The following is an 18,645-nucleotide window of genomic DNA, read 5'->3' as shown; positions in this document are numbered from 1 at the left end:
GAAAGTCTAAACTCCACGCCATACATCATTATTCTTTACACCTGTTCAGTGTGTAAACATTTACGACCAAAGTCTTGAGTGTAAAAAGTACAGCTGACTAACTTCAGAGATATTAGTGATGTTGTTGTGACATTGTTGCTATAACGTCACAATGACATAGCAATGATCTGCATATTAATGTGTTAAACATGAAACTGCAAATCTTCAGTAGTTTCAGTCTGTGGAAGACTGACTTATTAACTGCAACTTTGTGTACAACACAACTCCTTGATAGGCCAGTCAAGCAAGGAGCCTGTACAAACGGTATGCTACATACCACCATGTCTCACCTGTGGTATGATCTGTAACAGCATGATGGACATGTGGTTTGGAACATAAAACTATATTTCACACACGGTCGATATATATCAATATCTATGGAACATCAATGCTCACCCATGGTATAACAGATAACTCCATAACAGATGTATACCGATAGTAAACTATGTAGCATGAAATCACACACATGGTATGATATAAAACACATTTTGGATATATGGTAACATAATTATACCATATCTGACCCATTGTGTGATATATAACACCATATCAGATTATGGGATCAATCTAATATGATGTATATTGCCATCTGATATGAAACAAATATAAATGTCAAACTGTTTGAATAACAGGGGCTCATTGAAGCTGGAGGTTCCTCACTCCTGTGTCCTATGATGTTAACAAATATGAAGTAAACTGCAGACACAAGAAAAACTAGCAAAATGTAGAAATGGTTTATTGGTATAGCATCAGAATCTGAATCCTGAGTCGTTCCACTACCACCAGGCTTGGGTAATAACTTCAACATAACTGTACACTCAAGTACATAGCACTTACAAGGATGAGAAAACATGTGAAAGTAACATTTTCAATGTGAGTCCCGAAGGACATGCTCAGTTGGGTATAATTCATCAAGCACTAATGTGTAAAGATGATGTGGGCTACATCATATACAAGACTGAAATATAAACAATAACAAACAAAATTCCAATGCTGATTAGATCATGACACTGTTCAGAGGGATGAAAATATAAAACAAGGAGCACAAATATCTTCATATGACTGCTGTTTATCACAGATCAAGAAATTCATGACAATGTTTTTATTGGTCCATTTTGTTTCTTAGCATGATCTGTGTGATAGCCACCTTGCTACTGTCTGTCTCATATTGTAGGAATTGCCATAGGAAGTCTCTGATGGCATCATGCCCGTGTCAGTCTTATCACAATTGTCTTGAAACACTGCTTATTGAATTTTACTTTTGGTCATGTGGCCATAAATACTGAATAAAGCTCTTCTTCTAGAAACACTGTGCTTGCAAATTTGCCATATAAACTACTGTATAGCATAATCTGTGTCTTGGTATCAAATCATGAAAACACCTAAGTTCCATGTTCCGAAATACAATCAGCACTATGTTTTTTCATTTCATTCCCCAAACAGGACTGAATGACACATGAGGAAGATTTTCGAGGAATGGACTGAAAGTCACTGGATCTCTTACAGATGCTGAAAACTATATGGCTCTCAATGGCCCCCAGTTTTATCCTGTTTCACTGGCAGAACAAAAGTAACTGCTGGCATGAATACTGCAACATGGTCCCAGTGGCTTTCAGTTTCAGAGTTCAAATATAACATTCTGTTGTAGTCTTTGGTAATGAAATACACATCTGTATTGGTCCCAGAGTGCTTCATACTGTTACTGCTCTGGAACTGCTAAGACTCCATGGAAGTTGACGTCTGCTCATCTCCGTCTGCTGTTTGTCTCCTCTGCTGCAGAATGTAACCGATCTTAACCAAGCGGCTCAACCTCTCAACCAACTTCTTCTGTGGCTCACCTAAATTAAAAAACAAACCATGAACCTTTGTCTATCAAATTAACAATCATTCCATTCAAACAAAAGTGTCCTTTGAAAAGAAATCACAACTAAGCACAGTTGACTGATATTTCATATGTAAGAATATGATTGATCGGTTATGGTCAACAAAGTGACATGGCCTCTTCGGCTCAGCTTTTTTTAAATGTTACTAACTAGCAGGAGGTTCCCATATGTAGAGAGTGAGAGAGTTTAGTTTTACGCTGCTTTTAGAAATATTCCAGCTATATCACGGCGGGGGACACCAGAAATGGGCTTCACACATTGTACCCATGTGGGAAATTGAACCCAGGTCTTCGGCGTGATGAGCAAATTCTTTAACCACAAGGCTACCCCATCGCCCTCCATATGTAGAGACAATCCACTGTAACTGACATCACACACACTGACACACAAAACTGTTATCATGGTTACAATTAGTCAAATAATATGCTAAACAAAAAAGAGTTTGTAACTAGTCCTGCTTGAACACAACTAAAGTGTTTACTGCATTAATATTTTATGCCAATTTTGTTCAGTTCAAATATCAGAATTGAGAACTGGTTCAGAATAATACCATCAAATGGTATAGTCTAAGGTTTAGTGGTTTCGGGCTAGCAGACCAGTGATTTTGAAGGCTACATACCCTTGAAATGTGTGTGGAGAGATGGGTCCAGCTTCAGCTTGAACTGGAGTCTGTTGTCTGCAACCACAAGTCCATCCACCTGTACCTTCTCCAAGACATGCTTCATCTCCTCCACAGCATGTTCCGTCAGCCCCTCCATTTCAGCTTCACTTTTGTCACCAGCAATATGTTCCTTTGTAGCACACTCTGAAGGACTCACAGTTTCAGCAGAAATATGATCATATTTACCACCAGTTGAAAACTTTGGAGATTTAGCAGTTGTCTCTACAGGAATATGTTGATGATTATCAGTTTCAGAAAACTTGGGAGATTTGTCAGTTTCTGGAAACATTGCTCCTTCTACAGGACGACTTCGATTGTTATCACATACAGAAAACTCTGGAGATTCAGCAGCCACAGTTACATTCTTACTTGGAGCTTTGGAGCTTGGATGAGATGATGTAACACTGAGTTCATTAGTCATACATTCCATCTCTGGCATTATTGTTTTCTTTCTTTTAACCCGTTTGTGAATAGACTGACTTCTTTTCCTCTTCTTACTTTTCCTCTCTACAGCATTCTCTGACACCTTACTGCTTACATCTACAGCATTACTTGGCTCCACACTGCTTACATCTACAGCAGCATCTGGCTCCACACTGCCTCCATGGCACAAATCTGTCCCCCTCAGTCTCACCTTGAAAACATCTACTGTTTCCAGAGTTGGTTTCCTCAATTCCCTCTGAAGTCTGAAGTTGATAGCAAGTATCATCCATCATCAAGTCTGTATCCACATTTCGTCTTGCATCTAACCCTAACTCAGCTGCCTTGTCCTCAGGCCCTTGATGATGATGAGAAGGATTTCTTTCTTCAGGATCTTGAAGAGAAGTATTTCTTTGTTCAGACTCTTGATGAAGAAAAAGACCTCTTTCCTGTGAATCTTGATGATGGAGAAGATCTCTTTCAAGAACTTCTTCAGTTGACATCTGGGCATCCTCCATTTGCGCATACACTTTCCTTCATCTTCTGAACACTCACGTTGTTCCTCTGGCACAGATGAAGACTTCTCTACAGTTTGGTTTGGATTCAAACTTTTCAGTTGCAAGTCAAGCTCTGTACAGATTTCTATATCATATTCAATACTACTGCTAGAAAATCCTGGTGACCTGCTATCTCCTCCATGGGGCCGACCACATGAGCTTGAATGATCAGTATCAGAAGCAGACAATCTTTCATCATGGCTACACGCGCTACAACAGTCAGAATGTGAGCTCTTGTCAGAATGGCACTTTGCCAATTTATCATCGGGATTACACATATTTGGGTGGTTACGTCTGTTGGGATCTTTCAGATCTCCAGGGTCTGGCATTACTGTATGACTGGAGCCTCCACTGCCTGTGTAATTATTAGCTTGTGGATCAGTTCTTGCTGGAGAGCCATCTGAACAAGCTGACTCAAATATATCGGAACCCATGGCCTCATCTTCATCAGAGATGATAGTGTTTTTACACTTTGACCGCAACAATGGTGAACCCTCTTCTGCATCACCAACAGAGACCTCATGTTCAGTGAAGATGTCACTTTCTGTTTCCTGCAACAGAGGTGAGGTCTCTTCTGTATCACAAACAGAGGACCTATCATCTGGGAAGATTTCAGTGTTATTCCATTTTGCCTGCAACAATGGTGAAGTCTCTTCTGTATCACAAACATAGGACTCATCTTCAGGAAAGATGTGACTGTTACTTAGTGTTTCAGGCAAAATAGGTGAAGAATCTTCTTTTGAATCAGAACCCATGTCTTCATCTTCAGCGGAGATGCTACTGTTAGCATTACTCTGTGTTTCTGGCAGCAATGGTGAAGATTCTTTTGCATCAGCATCAGTGGCTTCATCATTAGCAATGTTGGATCTTCCATCAGCAGATCCTGATTCATTGCAGGGCTGATTGTCAACAGTCACTGATTGTACTTTGCAACTACCACCATCAGTCCCAGCGTCTTTACCATCTCCATCCTCATCGATGGCTTCAGCAACACTGGCCAGTACTGACAAGGAACTGGGAGAGTTTGACTTGTCCAAATTACACCGAGTTACAAGTTTCTTGTAGATAATGGCGATAACTGGACTTTTATTTGGTGAGCTTACTGACAGTCTTGTTGGTGTAGAAAATGGAGTGTCCATTGATTTAATAGGGGACATACTAGATGGATCTGTTTCATTTGTTTCAGTGGACTGAGACACATAAACACACATACCCTGAGCTTCTAAAACTCCAGATGTATCTGGTTTGTATTCTTCAACAACTAAAGACGTCACTCGGGACGCCTGCTCTGTTTTTGATTTCATGTTTTTGACACCCTCAGCAGATAAAGGTTCAGAATTATCTTCTCCACAAACACTGGAATTCTGGCTCTGATTTAAAGACATTGTGGGACCAACAGTACACGATTCAGACTTCCCTTCTGATCTACCCGAGTCAACACTCTTTTGGGAACATGCTGAATCAGGGCTGATGGTTTTCGGTTTCTCTTTCTCTGCCTTTTCAGGAGATACCACCAACAGACAGTCCTTCAGCTCATCCATAGGACCCAGTGCAGTACATTCATAATGTTCCCCATCCTCACTCTGGAACACTACGACATCACCTCCAGGTTTGGTCACTTCATGCATTTTGTTTGGGGACAAGAAACATTTTCTCCTTGGTGACCCAATAGGAGAGTCTTGGAAGAAGTCGACAGGCATGGACAGAAGTTTATCCTGTCCATCTGATAATTCAGATTCCGGCCTGCTGGGATTGTTATTGGAAAGGGCGGGAGTTGGCTCTACAGTCTTAATGTCTTTGCACACAGTGCCTACATTTGTTGTCACAGCATCAAGTCCTGGCACAGATTGAGGTTGAGTTGTCTGTTCAGACGTCAGTTGTTGCAGGATTGAACATTGCTCAATAGATGTAGATTGGAAACCCTGGTGACAAGATGAACCATTTGTATTACTCAATCCAGAATTGTCTATATCACTGGTATATTCACTCTTAGATGCCACCTCTCTGATCTCCTCAGCAGCAATACTAAGAATATCAATTTTGTTCTGTGAAGCAGTTGGTTGTTTCATGACTCTAAACACAAGTCCACTTTCACTTTTATAATCTGTAAAATTCACATTCTCCTTTACAAAATAATTACCTCCTGGAATCTGTGACCTCTCACCACAGAAAACAGAATTGGGTGGCACTATTGGACTCCTTTCTACTGAGTTACTTTGTGTCAATCCTGACACACACTGAATGCCTGGTACAGGATCAGAGGGTCTCGTTGAAGTGGTCGTATTTCCAACAATCATTATCTGACCAGAACCATCAAAGTTCACACACATCTGTTTGGTCTTATTTTGAGCAACAGTTTGAGTCTGACTAAGATTCCCAACATTTGCCACATCTCCTCCACTAACTATCGTCTGACCAACACTTGCATTCACGTTCAAACCCGTCTGGTCGTCTGTTCTGGTCCTATTTTGAGCAACAGTCTGAGTCTGACAAAGGTTCCCAACAATTTTCACACTACCACCAACAACTCTCTGACCATCACTTGCATCCAACCTTAAACCTCTCTGGTCGTGTACTCTCATGCTAGTTTGACCTGCAGTTTGAGGTAGACAGAGGTTCCCCACAGTTTTCCCATCTCTACAAACAAGTATTTGACCTCTAGCTGCATCCACTTTGACAACAGTCTTGCCTGGTGGTGCTTTCCTGACGTTATTTGCACTTGAGTTGGTTGTACTAACTTGGCTGTTGTGTACTTCATGTGAAGGAAGAACCCTTTTAGGTTCTGTCAGAGACTTTTCTGTCTCACCACCTCTGGCATCATATGGAAATTCTTCAACATATTTTCCTTGGGCTATCAAAGCAAGAATCTTGTTCTTCTCTAGATATTGTGTGTTGTTCATCTGACCCACTGAAAAACAAGCAATACATCTCAAATTCTGCACAGAACACCAAACCCTCCCATTTACAAGTTCTTGGGGGTATGCCAGTTTTTGGAAGAAATGACACACCTTCACTGGAGCCTCCATGAAGCAAAGATCCAGGCTTTTCACAAGGCTTACAAAATTCTCCCAGGGGAACTGGTAAAGATGTACCAGGAGGTGACGACAGCTAACATATGTCACTTCACCTTTCGAGAAGGCTGCCACATTTTTCTCACCAACCTTTATGTGTCCCATTATCACGGTCTGCAGTTTCCCATCTTCTCGGACAACAAAGGACGTCTGCTCCACCTTCTGCGTCTTGATTGCATAATTGTTGACAGTGGGCATCTGAGATTGTGGAACACTTGGTGACTCATTTGCTTGAAAGCATATGTCACATTCGTACCTTTGAGTTGTTGCTTCAATTGGTCTCTGTTCCACTCGTAAACACAGAGGACAGACATAATCTTGAGTCGGATTCAACATGGCAACTTTGCGACATGAATGTCCAAGTGTTAGACTGTACCAAGGACATTGTGAGACTGCAGTGTTAAATGCATCCTGTTGCAGAGCAGCCTGAGTTCTGTATATCCACCTCAAGTCATCTAGTGATACTAACCGTGCATTCCTGGAATCTTTCACTCTTCCTTTTTGCTTGAGGAATTCCACTTCTGTCCGAGCCAATGGAAGCAATCTTGACTGACTTCGCAACAGAGAAGAGAACTTTGTGAAGTTGTGTATCATATTTTTGGATTTCAGTTCAGAAACACTGACATACATTTTACCATTTCTTACAAATGTTACCAACTCATGTTCCTGTATTAATACAGAGCCTACATGAGGAAGCCTTACTGGGAATCCTTGAAAAGAGATAGTACATGCTCTAGCCATATCATCAGTGAATGAGGATATCTGACAGTCACAGTAAGGCTTCAGCACCTCTTCTTGCCACGGTACTTCTTTTGTCTCAATCCTCTGAGCAATATCCATCTGAGGCAGCCCAACCCTTCCCAAGTCATCACCACCAGCTGTATGTCCCACTGGTTCTAGGACAACCTGGTCAGCTCCTTGTTTCCTCACTGGCTGCTGCTGATGTGGCATGGACGAAGCTGCTCGGGTCTCACTATCTCCATGTCTTTGTGGCTTCTGCAATTCATCTGTTTTCATATCTAAATTTATGACCACAGAATCACCTGTGTGATCATCTCGAATGTGACTACCACACTCATTACCAGACAGTGGTGGAGGAGGTCGCTCCTCTGTAAGTGCCGTCCTATTTCCACAGTGACTGTTCATATGTACTTGTTCACTGTTATGAAATGTGCTTAGGCAAATAGTACTTGATCCACTCCCTGCTTTACCATGGCGATCATCTGGATTGTGAATGTTAGCTGTACTGTTCACAGATTTCACACAGTCTCTGTTCGTAAGTGGCAGTTTTGAGGTCTGAGGTACACGTGACAGATCTGTCCCAGGGACCGGTACTTTATACTGGGAGTAGCGACGGCGCTTTAGTTTAGATTGTACAACTTGATGGTCATTTAATTTCAGCATGAATGTATTGCTATCGACATTATCTGGCGCCAGTGATGTGGTCGGAGTTATATGGCTGACCAACACACAGTGTTCCATGAGGGTGTTCTGAAGATTCTGATGGGGTACTTTAAAATGCTCATTCCTGATCTTCAAGGGCACTCCAGCAGCAGTGTTTAGTGCTGGTCCAGGGTCATATTTTTCGGATATTTTATCCTCTAGGGCAGTGGTTCCAGATGATAGATCAGTATCACAAGCCATATTCCCAGAACTCTTTTTACAAACTTGGACCCTTCCAATTGACAGAGTTTCTGCAATACTCTCTGAACTGCCAGTAGAAATATTACTTACATCATTTGGGACCTGCAATTTCAGGGAACATCCATTTGGGATTATCTAGCCTGAGGTGGCATCAAAGCTAACAACTCCATTTTCATCCAATCTTAAAGTGTGAAATTCTCCTTCAGGATTCTGGCAGGCAATAACACTATCACTAATCATCAATATGGCTGTGTTATTCTTCAGTGGCTTTTGAACATCGGTAGATTCCAATGAGGTAGGGGACCCTGAATGATTGTCAGCCATTTGCGTGGACTACAAAACTTCCGCGTACGTGTTATGAGGCAATCTGTCTGAACTTGGCACAGTCTCATCCTGGTAGGATTACCATAAAGTTATCTGAAAAATAAAAATGGAATGTAATTTTCTGACTAAAATTGATATTTTATTCTTATCCTGACTCATGCTAATCATGCTTGTCTCCTTCCTCTTGCGAATGATAGTGGAACACTTGAAATCCCTTGAAGTTCCCTTTAAAAAAGAGGACGTAAAATCACTCACCCAGAGTAGCGTCCCTTCCTCCCTTTGGCCTCCTTTTGGTCACCTGACCGACCATGCCTTGTCACTCTCTCCGTATGAATGCCCGACACCCGGATTTATAGGGAAATCCAGAGTGCCACAAGAGGAGAGGTTGGGAGGGCTGACCTCATGAGTCAGGATAAGTATAAAATATCAATTATAGTCAGAAAATTACATATTTTTCCTTATCCTGACTCATGCTAATTATGCTTGCAGAATCCGTCGGAAACGGTGGTGGGTCAGGCCACGTTCTGGATTCACTAGTTGTATATTTATGTCTTGTATTACCCCCCATGGGAACTTATGACGGCACTATTGAAGATTCTGTTCTTTCAACTTCTCTCTGATGAGTCTGGGGGGACCACAACTTGTCAGATTTCTTCCGAAACTTCTCCTGACATTTTCGTGTGGATTAAGATATACTAATATTCCATTAGTTATCTATTGCAACTCCATCTCTTGATGCACACATCAAGTGGAGATGCGACCCTTCTTCTTGTATGTCCTATACAAGTACAGGGTCTATCACTCATGCTAGTCTGTCCTAGATGTGTGCATGGACTTATAGCCATTGCTCTCCAGAGCGTTGGTTTTCACAAGTCACGTGATAAAAGGGGTGAGATTTACTCATCGCCTTTGTGGAACCATTAGTTGTTGTGCTACAACAAGTGGCCCAAACTGGTGAATGCCTGAGACGTCTTCGGTGGCAATGTCTCTGAGGTAGTGGTTGGCAAACACCGTGTTCGATCTCCAAAAGCAGCCCTCCATTATAGTTGTAATTGAGCAGTTTCCATGCAGAGCAAGTGTTGACGCCAGGGCTCTGACTTCGTGTTGGATGGAGGCTCGTGGAGGTTCAAGTCCTGCTGCTTTATAGGCCCTTAGTATAATGGCTCTCATCCAGATTGATATCGTTGTCCGTGAGACTTCCGTGGGCGTCTCAGTGGATAAGGGGATGAATAGGCGCTTGAATTTTCGTCTCCTTGTTTTAGTTCTCTGTAGGTAGACTTTAAGTGCTCTGACTGGGCATAAGGATAGATCCTCCGTATCCTGTGGCCCAAGGACTGTAGATAGTGCTGGGATGTGGAACTGTCTGTCAGGCTGACCAGGCAGTTGGTTCTTGGCGATAAAATCCCATCTCAGTCCAAGATGTACAATGTCACGATGTCTTGTTTCAAATCGTGTTCGTTCAAAGTCCAGAGCATGTATTTCTGACATCCGTGCAGCTGTTGCTAGGGCGATCAGGAACAGCGTTTTCTGAGTTAGTAGCTCAAAGGATGCCTGTTCTAGAGGCTCGTAGGCATCAATGGTGAGATGTTGTAGAACTATGTTGAAATCCCAGGCAGGAGCCTTAATTTCTTTTGTTGGTCTTCCAACTTGAACGAGCGTAGTAGTGCCAGAATCTCTGGTACTTTGGTCAGCTTGATACCCATTTTCATGGTGATAACTGTACTGAGGGCAGCCATGTAAGTTGAGAGTGTTGAACCTTTTGGTAGCAGTGCAGGAGGTGGAAACTCATAAGTGTTTAGTCCTTCCCATGAGATGCTTAGAGCGTCTGTTGCCCATGCCTGAAGATCTGGAATCGGTGAGACGAATGTTGGTAGCTGTTTGTTGAACTTTGTTGCCAACAGGTCTATTAGTGGGGATCCTATAGTCTGTATGATGAAGACGAATGCTTCTGTATGCAACATCCATTCCGTCGGGGATGGTTGTAGTGGACGAGATAGGGCGTCTGCTATGACATTCTTTGCTCCTGGAATGTGGCATGCCTTCATGTAGATGTTCAGGTCGTCGACTATGCTGAACAGGTGAAAGCTGAGTTATGGCAGACTTGTTGATCTTGTTGACCCTTGTTTGTTGATGTAAAACGCCACTGTGGAGTTGTCCGTGTGTACCATCAGTCGTGCGTTCTTTAGTACGCTGGACCAATGTTGTAAAGCGTTGATTACTGCTTTCATCTCCAACAGATTGATGTGTGACTTCTGATCCTGACTCGACCACTTCCCTGCTGCCACTTCGTTGTTGAAGTGCGCACCCCATCCTTGTCGGGAGGCATCCATGTAGAGATGAATGTTGCAAACCAGCTCTGTCAAAAAAGGTTCCTCCTTAAACATTCGACTTCCGAGTCCACCATAGGAGATATGGTTTCAGGCTGTCCAGTAGTATTAACGGATCTAGGCTATCTATGTGGGCGATAACAAATACTGGTAGTGGCCGCAACTGTAGTCTCCCTCTGCGAGTCATGTCTTGAGCTGAAGTGAGTAGACCAAGCACGTAGTGTCAACGGAGAGAGCATTGCTTGAGATTTCATCTGTTGTATCTTGATCCAACGATCCTCTGGAACGGCTATGCGATTCACTGGTGTGATGAGTCGAATTCCTAGAAATTGCAGATCTTGTTTCGGCTCCAGTTCCGACTTGAGGAGATTTACTAGCCATCCTAGTTGAGTGAGCAGCCTGATGGTGAAGTCTAGTTGCAGTCTGAGTTGACTGGGATCTTGATGAGCTTGAACCAGGTAGAACGCACTGCGTAGACCTCGACGATGTAAATATGTGACAATGGGCTTGGTCACTCGAGTAAACAACCAGGGGGCCGACGATATTCCAAACGGTAGAACCTTCCACTGGAAGTGATGTCCGTTGAACAGGAATCGTAGGTATTTCCTTGAGTCTGGATGTATCGGGATGTGGAGGTACATATCTTGCAGATCTATGCTGGCGAGGTAGTCTGCTGGACAAACGAGATGTCGGAGCTGAGGAAGATGTATCATCTTGAATTTTGCTGGTCTGCGTAGATACTCCCGGTTGAACTTCCTCATGTTGTAGATGAGCCGAAATTTCTCCTTGGAATTCTTCTTCGGTACCAGGAAAATTGGGGAGTAGAACCCAGGGCATGATGAGATCTTGATCTATCTCTTCTACTGCCTCTTTGTCGAGCAGGGTCTTGATAGCGTCGTCCAGTTTCTCTACCTGGTCGGCTGCATAGTTGAAGGCCATCGGGTTGCTTGTGAGCGGCGGGGTGGCTTCCAACTGTATCTTGTACCCTCTGCTTAGTATCTGGGACACATAGTCGTCTTGTAGAATTCACCAATTTTCCAAGTATCGTTAAAGACGTCCACCCACTGTCGAAGGTTGTACAGGAACGGCTGGGGGTGGAAGACTCCAGTCATTCCGAACCTGGCCTTCAGCGCTTGATTCCTCTTGCACTCTCTGGACTCCTGCAAACTTGGATTTGTTGGAGTAGCATTGGGATGTCTAACGAATCACATTAGCCAAGGTGTTGATGGATTTAATCATCATAACCTCCCTCGAGTCGTGAGAGACTTCTCTGGCAACTTCTTCAATTCCTCCTCCAAAGATGTAAGATGCTGACCATGGGGCTCTGTATAAGGACTTGGTGAAGCGTTCACTCCCAGTGCATGCTGACAATAACCCTTGTCTTTTCAGGAGAGTCAGGCCTGCTGATGTGGATGCTAAGTGCTCCGACATAAACTGATGATCCCTCTTCTGCATTAGTAGAGCGGAGTATATCATCCGGTCTTCTTCGGCGGAGGAGTTCTTGAACTTCGAGATGAGTGTTTCGTTGATAGCCCTCGATCTGGCTAATCCGAAGAAGGTACGTCTGGTGGTTGTATCCAGCTGCGCTAACTTCTTATCCTCAATCTTGTAAGTTCTCTGACGGGGAGTCGGTGATAATCTTGTAGTCATCATCCACCTCTGGAGCCTTCAGGAAGGGTGCCATCCTATGTAGAGGGAATATCCTGGCGTTGAACGTCGGGATGTGCTGACTCTGACACTTGGTGGCTTTATCAAAAGTTGCGCTGAGGTTGTCTGATACTTGAGACATCGGGTCGATCGGTGGAAAGGTGAGCGTGTCGAAATCATCGTTAGACATCTTGTAGGTAAACGCCTCATCTGTGTCCTTAGAAGGTGATGCTAAGTCCAAGCCATTGGCGATCCAGGAGTTAACTTCCATATCTGAGAATATGCCTTCACCTTCTTCCTCTGATTTGGACATCTCTCACTCTATGGATCCACGACGACTTGAGTCTCTGTGAGATGCTTTGTATGAGGAGCTTCGCGCAGGCGAGAGCGATCCCGATGCGATCGTGTATCCTTTCTGGAGTCTTGAGATGATTCTCTAGGTCTTCGTGAAGGTGGGTTTCTGGACGTAGCTTCCCCTCTGTAGGAGTGCCTTCGCGCAGGTTCTCGATGGGCGTCAGAGTCCGATGGAGATGAAGACTCATATCTGCGACGTCTATGGGGTTCAGGAGAACGCCTCGATTTCTTCCTGCGTGGAGACTTCTTAGCAGCAATCTCTGGAGCGTCTACGGCTGAACTGACGTTGGTAGCGGTGTCCAGACTCCTCACTTCAGATGGGGAAGATCGTCGTGTCCGTGAGCCTTCGCGCAGGCTTCCCTCTTCATCCGGATGCGGTGGAGAGAGTGTAGAACCTTCACTCAGTCTAGTAGTCGTTGTAGAGGTCTTCATAGCAGCCTTCTCCTGAGCGAAGCGACGTTCCATCATCGACATCATCTGGTCTGTAAACTGTTGCATGAACAGTCCCGGGTTGAAGTTCTGCGTTGTCTGAAGAGACTGCTGCAGGGATGATGCATCTGATACTGAAGAGACGTCATCTAAGGCTCGCTGCACTTGTGAAGAGTTGACGCTGCTGCTATCTCTGGTACCCGATGTCTGCGTTGATAGAAGGTCTTCTGTCAATGTCTGCGCTGATAACAATGCCGATGTAGCTGTAGAAGCAGGCTTCGTCTTCTTACTGACGATGGAGACTTCCGGTATGAGGATGGGTGGATCATCATAAACGTCTGCTTCTTCCGGAGGAACAATCTCGGCTGAGAAAGACCTCGTCTTCTGCGTAGAGCTGAGCATAGACTTCGATGAAGTCTTCAAGGTAGTAGCCTTCTTCTTCTGCGTAGAAGATGATTTAGCCTTCTTCATCTGCGACGAGGTCAGCTCAGTAGACGATGATCTCTTATGGCCTCCGGCGTTCACCACTGGTACATCGACCTGCTCCCGAGAAACGTTCGGCAATTCACTGGAATTATGAATGTCTGCAGCAGTGGTTAACACACGGTTATCAGCGCAATCACTCGATTTAGACATGACTTGTGAATACCTACGTACCCAGTCCTTAGCACGTCTATGGATGGAAAAAAGGTAATTAGTAAATTCAACAGAGGTTAAATTTACACAAAACTTACAGCGAGAGCTGAAAGAACATGAAATAGTGCAATTAGGACATAATAAATGAGGGTCAGCCGCAGACACTCGGTACCTACAACGAATACAGGTTTTCATCAAATGTAAACACAATGAAAACACAAGTCAAACAACGGAAAATTTAGATCAAATTTCAAACCGTAATGTAGAATATAATCCTAAAAACCGTATACAGCAATAATTTTGATGTAAGGTCCGAAAATATAAAAGGATATGTGCCGTATAGGGACCCAGGTGCTCTCACAACCGTCCTCAAGGGCGAAGAAGGAGAGAGTGACAAGGCATGGTCGGTCAGGTGACCAAAAGGGCGCCAAAGGGAGGAAAGGGACGCTACTCTGGGTGAGTGATTTTACGTCCGCTTTTTTAAAGGGAACTTCAAGGGATTTCAAGTGTTCCACTATCATTCGCAAGAGGAAGGAGACAAGCATAATTAACTACACTGTTCCTATTTATATCCAGTCGGACCTGACATTTCGAGCATCACACGGTCGCTCAGTTATTTCTCACGCGTCTTCAAATACAAATACATGGTTGGAAATAGTGATCGATGAATCGTCCAGACAAACCACATCACCAACTCGCTCACACAAAAACATGTCAGTACTCCTTCAAAATTCTCAGTACACCTCCACTTGCAATATGATGTGTAAGTACACTCAACACCCAAAAAGTTATCTGGAGCCCTGACAATCAGCAGAGGTTCATATGCCGTACATATATGTAATAAGTTGGATGGAATGTATGTTTGGGGCAACCAGATATGACATGAATACTAAGACAAAGCACACAGTGTCAGTCACTCCTTCCAGGGCGGTGGGGTAGCCCAGTGGTTAAAGCGTGCGCTCATCACACCGAAGACCCGGGTTCGATTCCCCACATGGGTACAATGTGTGAAGCCCATTTCTGGTGTCCCCCACCGTGATATTGCTAGAATATTGCTAAAAGCGGCGTAGAACCAAACTCACTCACTCACTCATTCCAGACAGCAAGCTAAATCATTACTACCGTGCCCAAAGAAATCTCTACAATGGAAACACTGATAATAGAATTTAAAGCATGTTGCTGTATACATGGTATCAAAAAATCATTGCCTTTTCTCTTCAATAGACATTACTCATATACATGAAAGATGCAGAAATCATGTAGCATAACTACTTCACATGCATGTGTAGTTACAACTGGGCATTTCATAAGCTACAATAGTAATTGCAGACGAATATGATTGATACTGAGCCGGGGTGTGCTATCCCTGACGTCACTGCTTGGACACAAATGTGAACAGTTTCTGGATGGCAAAACTCACTTGGGTGATCATTGTAGCTCGCACACTGTTCAACATATCAAATCAGGGAGAATGATAAGATGAGATGCACAGACGAGCGTAGCGACATGTCAGAACCAGCGATGAACGGTGTATACCTGTCAACATGGCTGATGTGTCGGGTACCACTAGGGTGTGATAAAGTCCCAATCCTTGCTCTGTGGAGCACTATATCTATCACATTTCACATGAAACTTCACGGATCCCTTATGGATGTATACGATATAGTTTTAGATTCTGGTGATGTGTAGATTATTAATTACCCGATATTTTCCCTGACTGCTCTTTTTCAGTGACTCGTCTCTACTTGTTATGATTACACAATGCCATTTGTTGACAAAAACTATGCATTTACAGTCAATAAACATATCATACAAACATTTCATTTTATTCTTGTAATTCTTTACAAAAGCATTCATAACATGCAAATAACTGGTATTACCATGTTGTCTATACATTAATATTACTTTTGCTCTAATCAGTTTACTACAGTACTGTCGGAAATAGAAAAAAACTGTTTGTTCGCATTTATATCTACAATTTATGTAGTTAATATGTGAAAGGGTGAAATATCTGTTAAAGTAAGTTCGGCCTAACTACAGTCTCAGTGGTAGGGAGATAGGAAACATAGAAAAAGGACTTTACAGAGGAGAGATCAGTGCAGAAATTAGCTATGCAGTTTTTTTCTAAGTCCAAAGTGACTTAACTGGAACAGACCATGGCTTTATGCAAATTAGTGTGTGAGGATATTGTATTACAAAGGACACTTTTCAAATGCCCATTTTGAAATTAAACTGAGATTTATTATAAACGATAGCTGACATAAAAAATAATAACTTTGATACTGAAACGATTAAGGATGTAGCTACCATGGAGTCTCACTATCACAATAAAAAGAAACAGGTAGGAGGGGTTGTCTCAAAAGCAAAACCAGGACGGGTGTCACAAACGGTGGTTAGGGTTGGGCTAGGGGATAGAGATATCAGCTGAGATAAGATAATCCTTTAGGGAACTAAACTGGGGAAGCAAACGGCATCTCATAACAATTTACAAATCATATCCAGACCTGTCGATCTTTGGGTGGTCATGCCACCAATATATTGAGACATTTAATATGATGGCTGATTTTAAGTTTTTCTATGGGTATCACACTCTTTTACATATCTCAACATAAACTTACTTTAGATGTTAATCAATAGATGAGACATATTCAACACACATGAAAAAGCATAAAATATTTTTGAGATGACCCCTTGTGCCTGTAGGCAGCACATGCATTTCATGCCAGGTGAGTCGACAGTCCATCGTCATACCTGGCTGAGCGACCTAACATTGCCGTCTATAGTCCCATCTATTGCTTTCAGCAGCTATTCAAATTTTTTCTTACATTTTGCCCAATTTTATGAGTAAACATGCTTTTCTGGATATCCTATTACGCATCCTACTGAATGCCCAGTTAGGCTGATGTGGGTTATTTCGACATATGCTATTTGCAATTGTGTAAATTTTAGAGATACAGAGTAACAGCCTAAAAACAGGGTTTTTTTCTATTTCCGACAAAACTTTAATAGAACATTTATCAGAAATATTACTACATTAGTACATATCATATGAAGAATATAATATCGAAGTTGACATAAACTATGCATTTATGGTACTGAGTATATATTTAATCATTTTAAATAAATTGGGGCATTTTGACTACTCCCCTAGGGCAATTTGACCAAACCTGGGGCATGTCATAAAATTTGGTCAAAATACATCAGATTATGGGTCCAATTGACCAATAATCTGATGTATTTTGACCGAATTTGCAGGGGGCATTTTGTAGCTGCTGCGATTTGACTGGCACCCTTCTTATCCAGGGGCTGTTCCAAGCATACTCACCGGTTTGACCACAACCCTACCTAACATTTGTGTTTGAACAGCGGAATATAACAGACGACAATCCCAAATTACATGTTTCTTTTATTTTGACAGCATCCTAAATCATCACATAATCACCAAAGTACCACAAAACACCATCACATGTTGTCTATTGATTTCATACCAGCTGATTCGACACATCCGACACAGTAACACAGTTTTCGGTGTGCACACAAACATATACAAACTGACATATACTTCGTTTGGGAAAACGCATTTTATATGCGATGCACTTACCGGTACCAGATAAAAACAACAACAACAGAATATTAATACAGCTGTTGTATTTTGTCTAGTCAAATAGGTTTGACATAGCCTTCGATCTCTTCGTTCTGACGGATATGGTTTCCATTCGCGCCATGGTGAACACGATTATCTCCCCTTACAAAAGAGGCCGTGTGAAGGTTGTATATGTATTAATCTTTATGAGTGAGTGAGTTTAGTTTTTAGCCGCTTTTAGCAATATTCTGCAATATCACGGCGGGGAACTCCAGAAATGGGCTTCACACATTGTACCCAATTGATCTTTATGGCACAGAACCCGACATATAGTTTTATTTGAATAAATGGTAAGTAAATATGAAATACACAATGCCGTTTTAGAAAGTGATCAAATGTAACATATGTTATATTTGGGATAACACTTTCTTAGTAAAGTACAGATTCTAGTACATTTTGGGTTAAGTCCCATCCGGAATTCGAACCCACACCCTCAGAGTCATGCACCTAATCGCCAGCACACAAGTACAAAGTCAGACGCCTAGACCGCTCAGCCACCGCGCCTTCCACAAAAATGGAAGTCGGACAACTGGTAGTCTAGAACATGTGTTACATTTGATCACTTTCTAAAATGGCATTGTGTATTTCATAGCTTTCGGCCGTGGGAGCAGTGCCAATGAACACTTATCAGAGGGGTACACAAAGCCCGCAGTCTAGACTACCAGTTGTCCGACTCCAAATTTAGTGGAAGGCGCGGTGGCTGAGCGGTCTAGGCTTCTGACTTTCTGTACTGGCGATTAGGTGCCCGACTCTGAGGGTGTGGGATCGAATCCCGGATGGGACTCAACCCCAAAAGTACTACAATCTGTACTTTATTAAGAAAGTGTAATCCCAAATATAACATATGTTACAGGTAAGTAAATAGACCAGCAAATGCAATTTATTTTTATGCCGGAGCTTTTTATCATGACAGATGGTATGACAATCAACACATTTTTAAAAGTAAGCTGACACCATCACATGGTAGGCCTATGTGCTGTTTTATCCCGGAATTTTAACACACAAACCCC

General features: G+C 42.7%; 2 protein-coding genes across 2 annotated transcripts; both read right to left on the bottom strand.

The window, feature by feature from the left end:
• Positions 1-1,344: 1,344 nt before the first annotated feature.
• Positions 1,345-3,401, bottom strand: LOC124274341. The gene is made up of 2 exons (XM_046709703.1): positions 2,542-3,401; positions 1,345-1,877 (listed from the first exon to the last, which is right to left on the bottom strand). Exons 1-2 carry the CDS (start codon positions 3,290-3,292, stop codon positions 1,756-1,758), a joined length of 873 nt encoding a protein of 290 aa, XP_046565659.1. The 5' UTR covers positions 3,293-3,401; the 3' UTR covers positions 1,345-1,755.
• On the bottom strand, positions 3,087-17,716 carry LOC124274340. Its single transcript, XM_046709702.1, has 4 exons — positions 17,594-17,716; positions 4,236-8,692; positions 3,413-4,154; positions 3,087-3,382 (listed from the first exon to the last, which is right to left on the bottom strand). Exons 2-4 carry the CDS (start codon positions 8,273-8,275, stop codon positions 3,335-3,337), a joined length of 4,830 nt encoding a protein of 1,609 aa, XP_046565658.1. The 5' UTR covers positions 8,276-8,692; positions 17,594-17,716; the 3' UTR covers positions 3,087-3,334.
• Positions 17,717-18,645: the final 929 nt, after the last annotated feature.

This window comes from Haliotis rubra, unplaced genomic scaffold (assembly GCF_003918875.1).
Source record: "Haliotis rubra isolate DU_JTF1 unplaced genomic scaffold, ASM391887v1 Scf19, whole genome shotgun sequence".
Taxonomy (NCBI): Eukaryota; Metazoa; Mollusca; class Gastropoda; order Lepetellida; family Haliotidae; genus Haliotis; species Haliotis rubra.
Note: the sequence above shows the minus strand (reverse complement) of the source record. Positions and strands in the feature narration are given on the sequence as shown.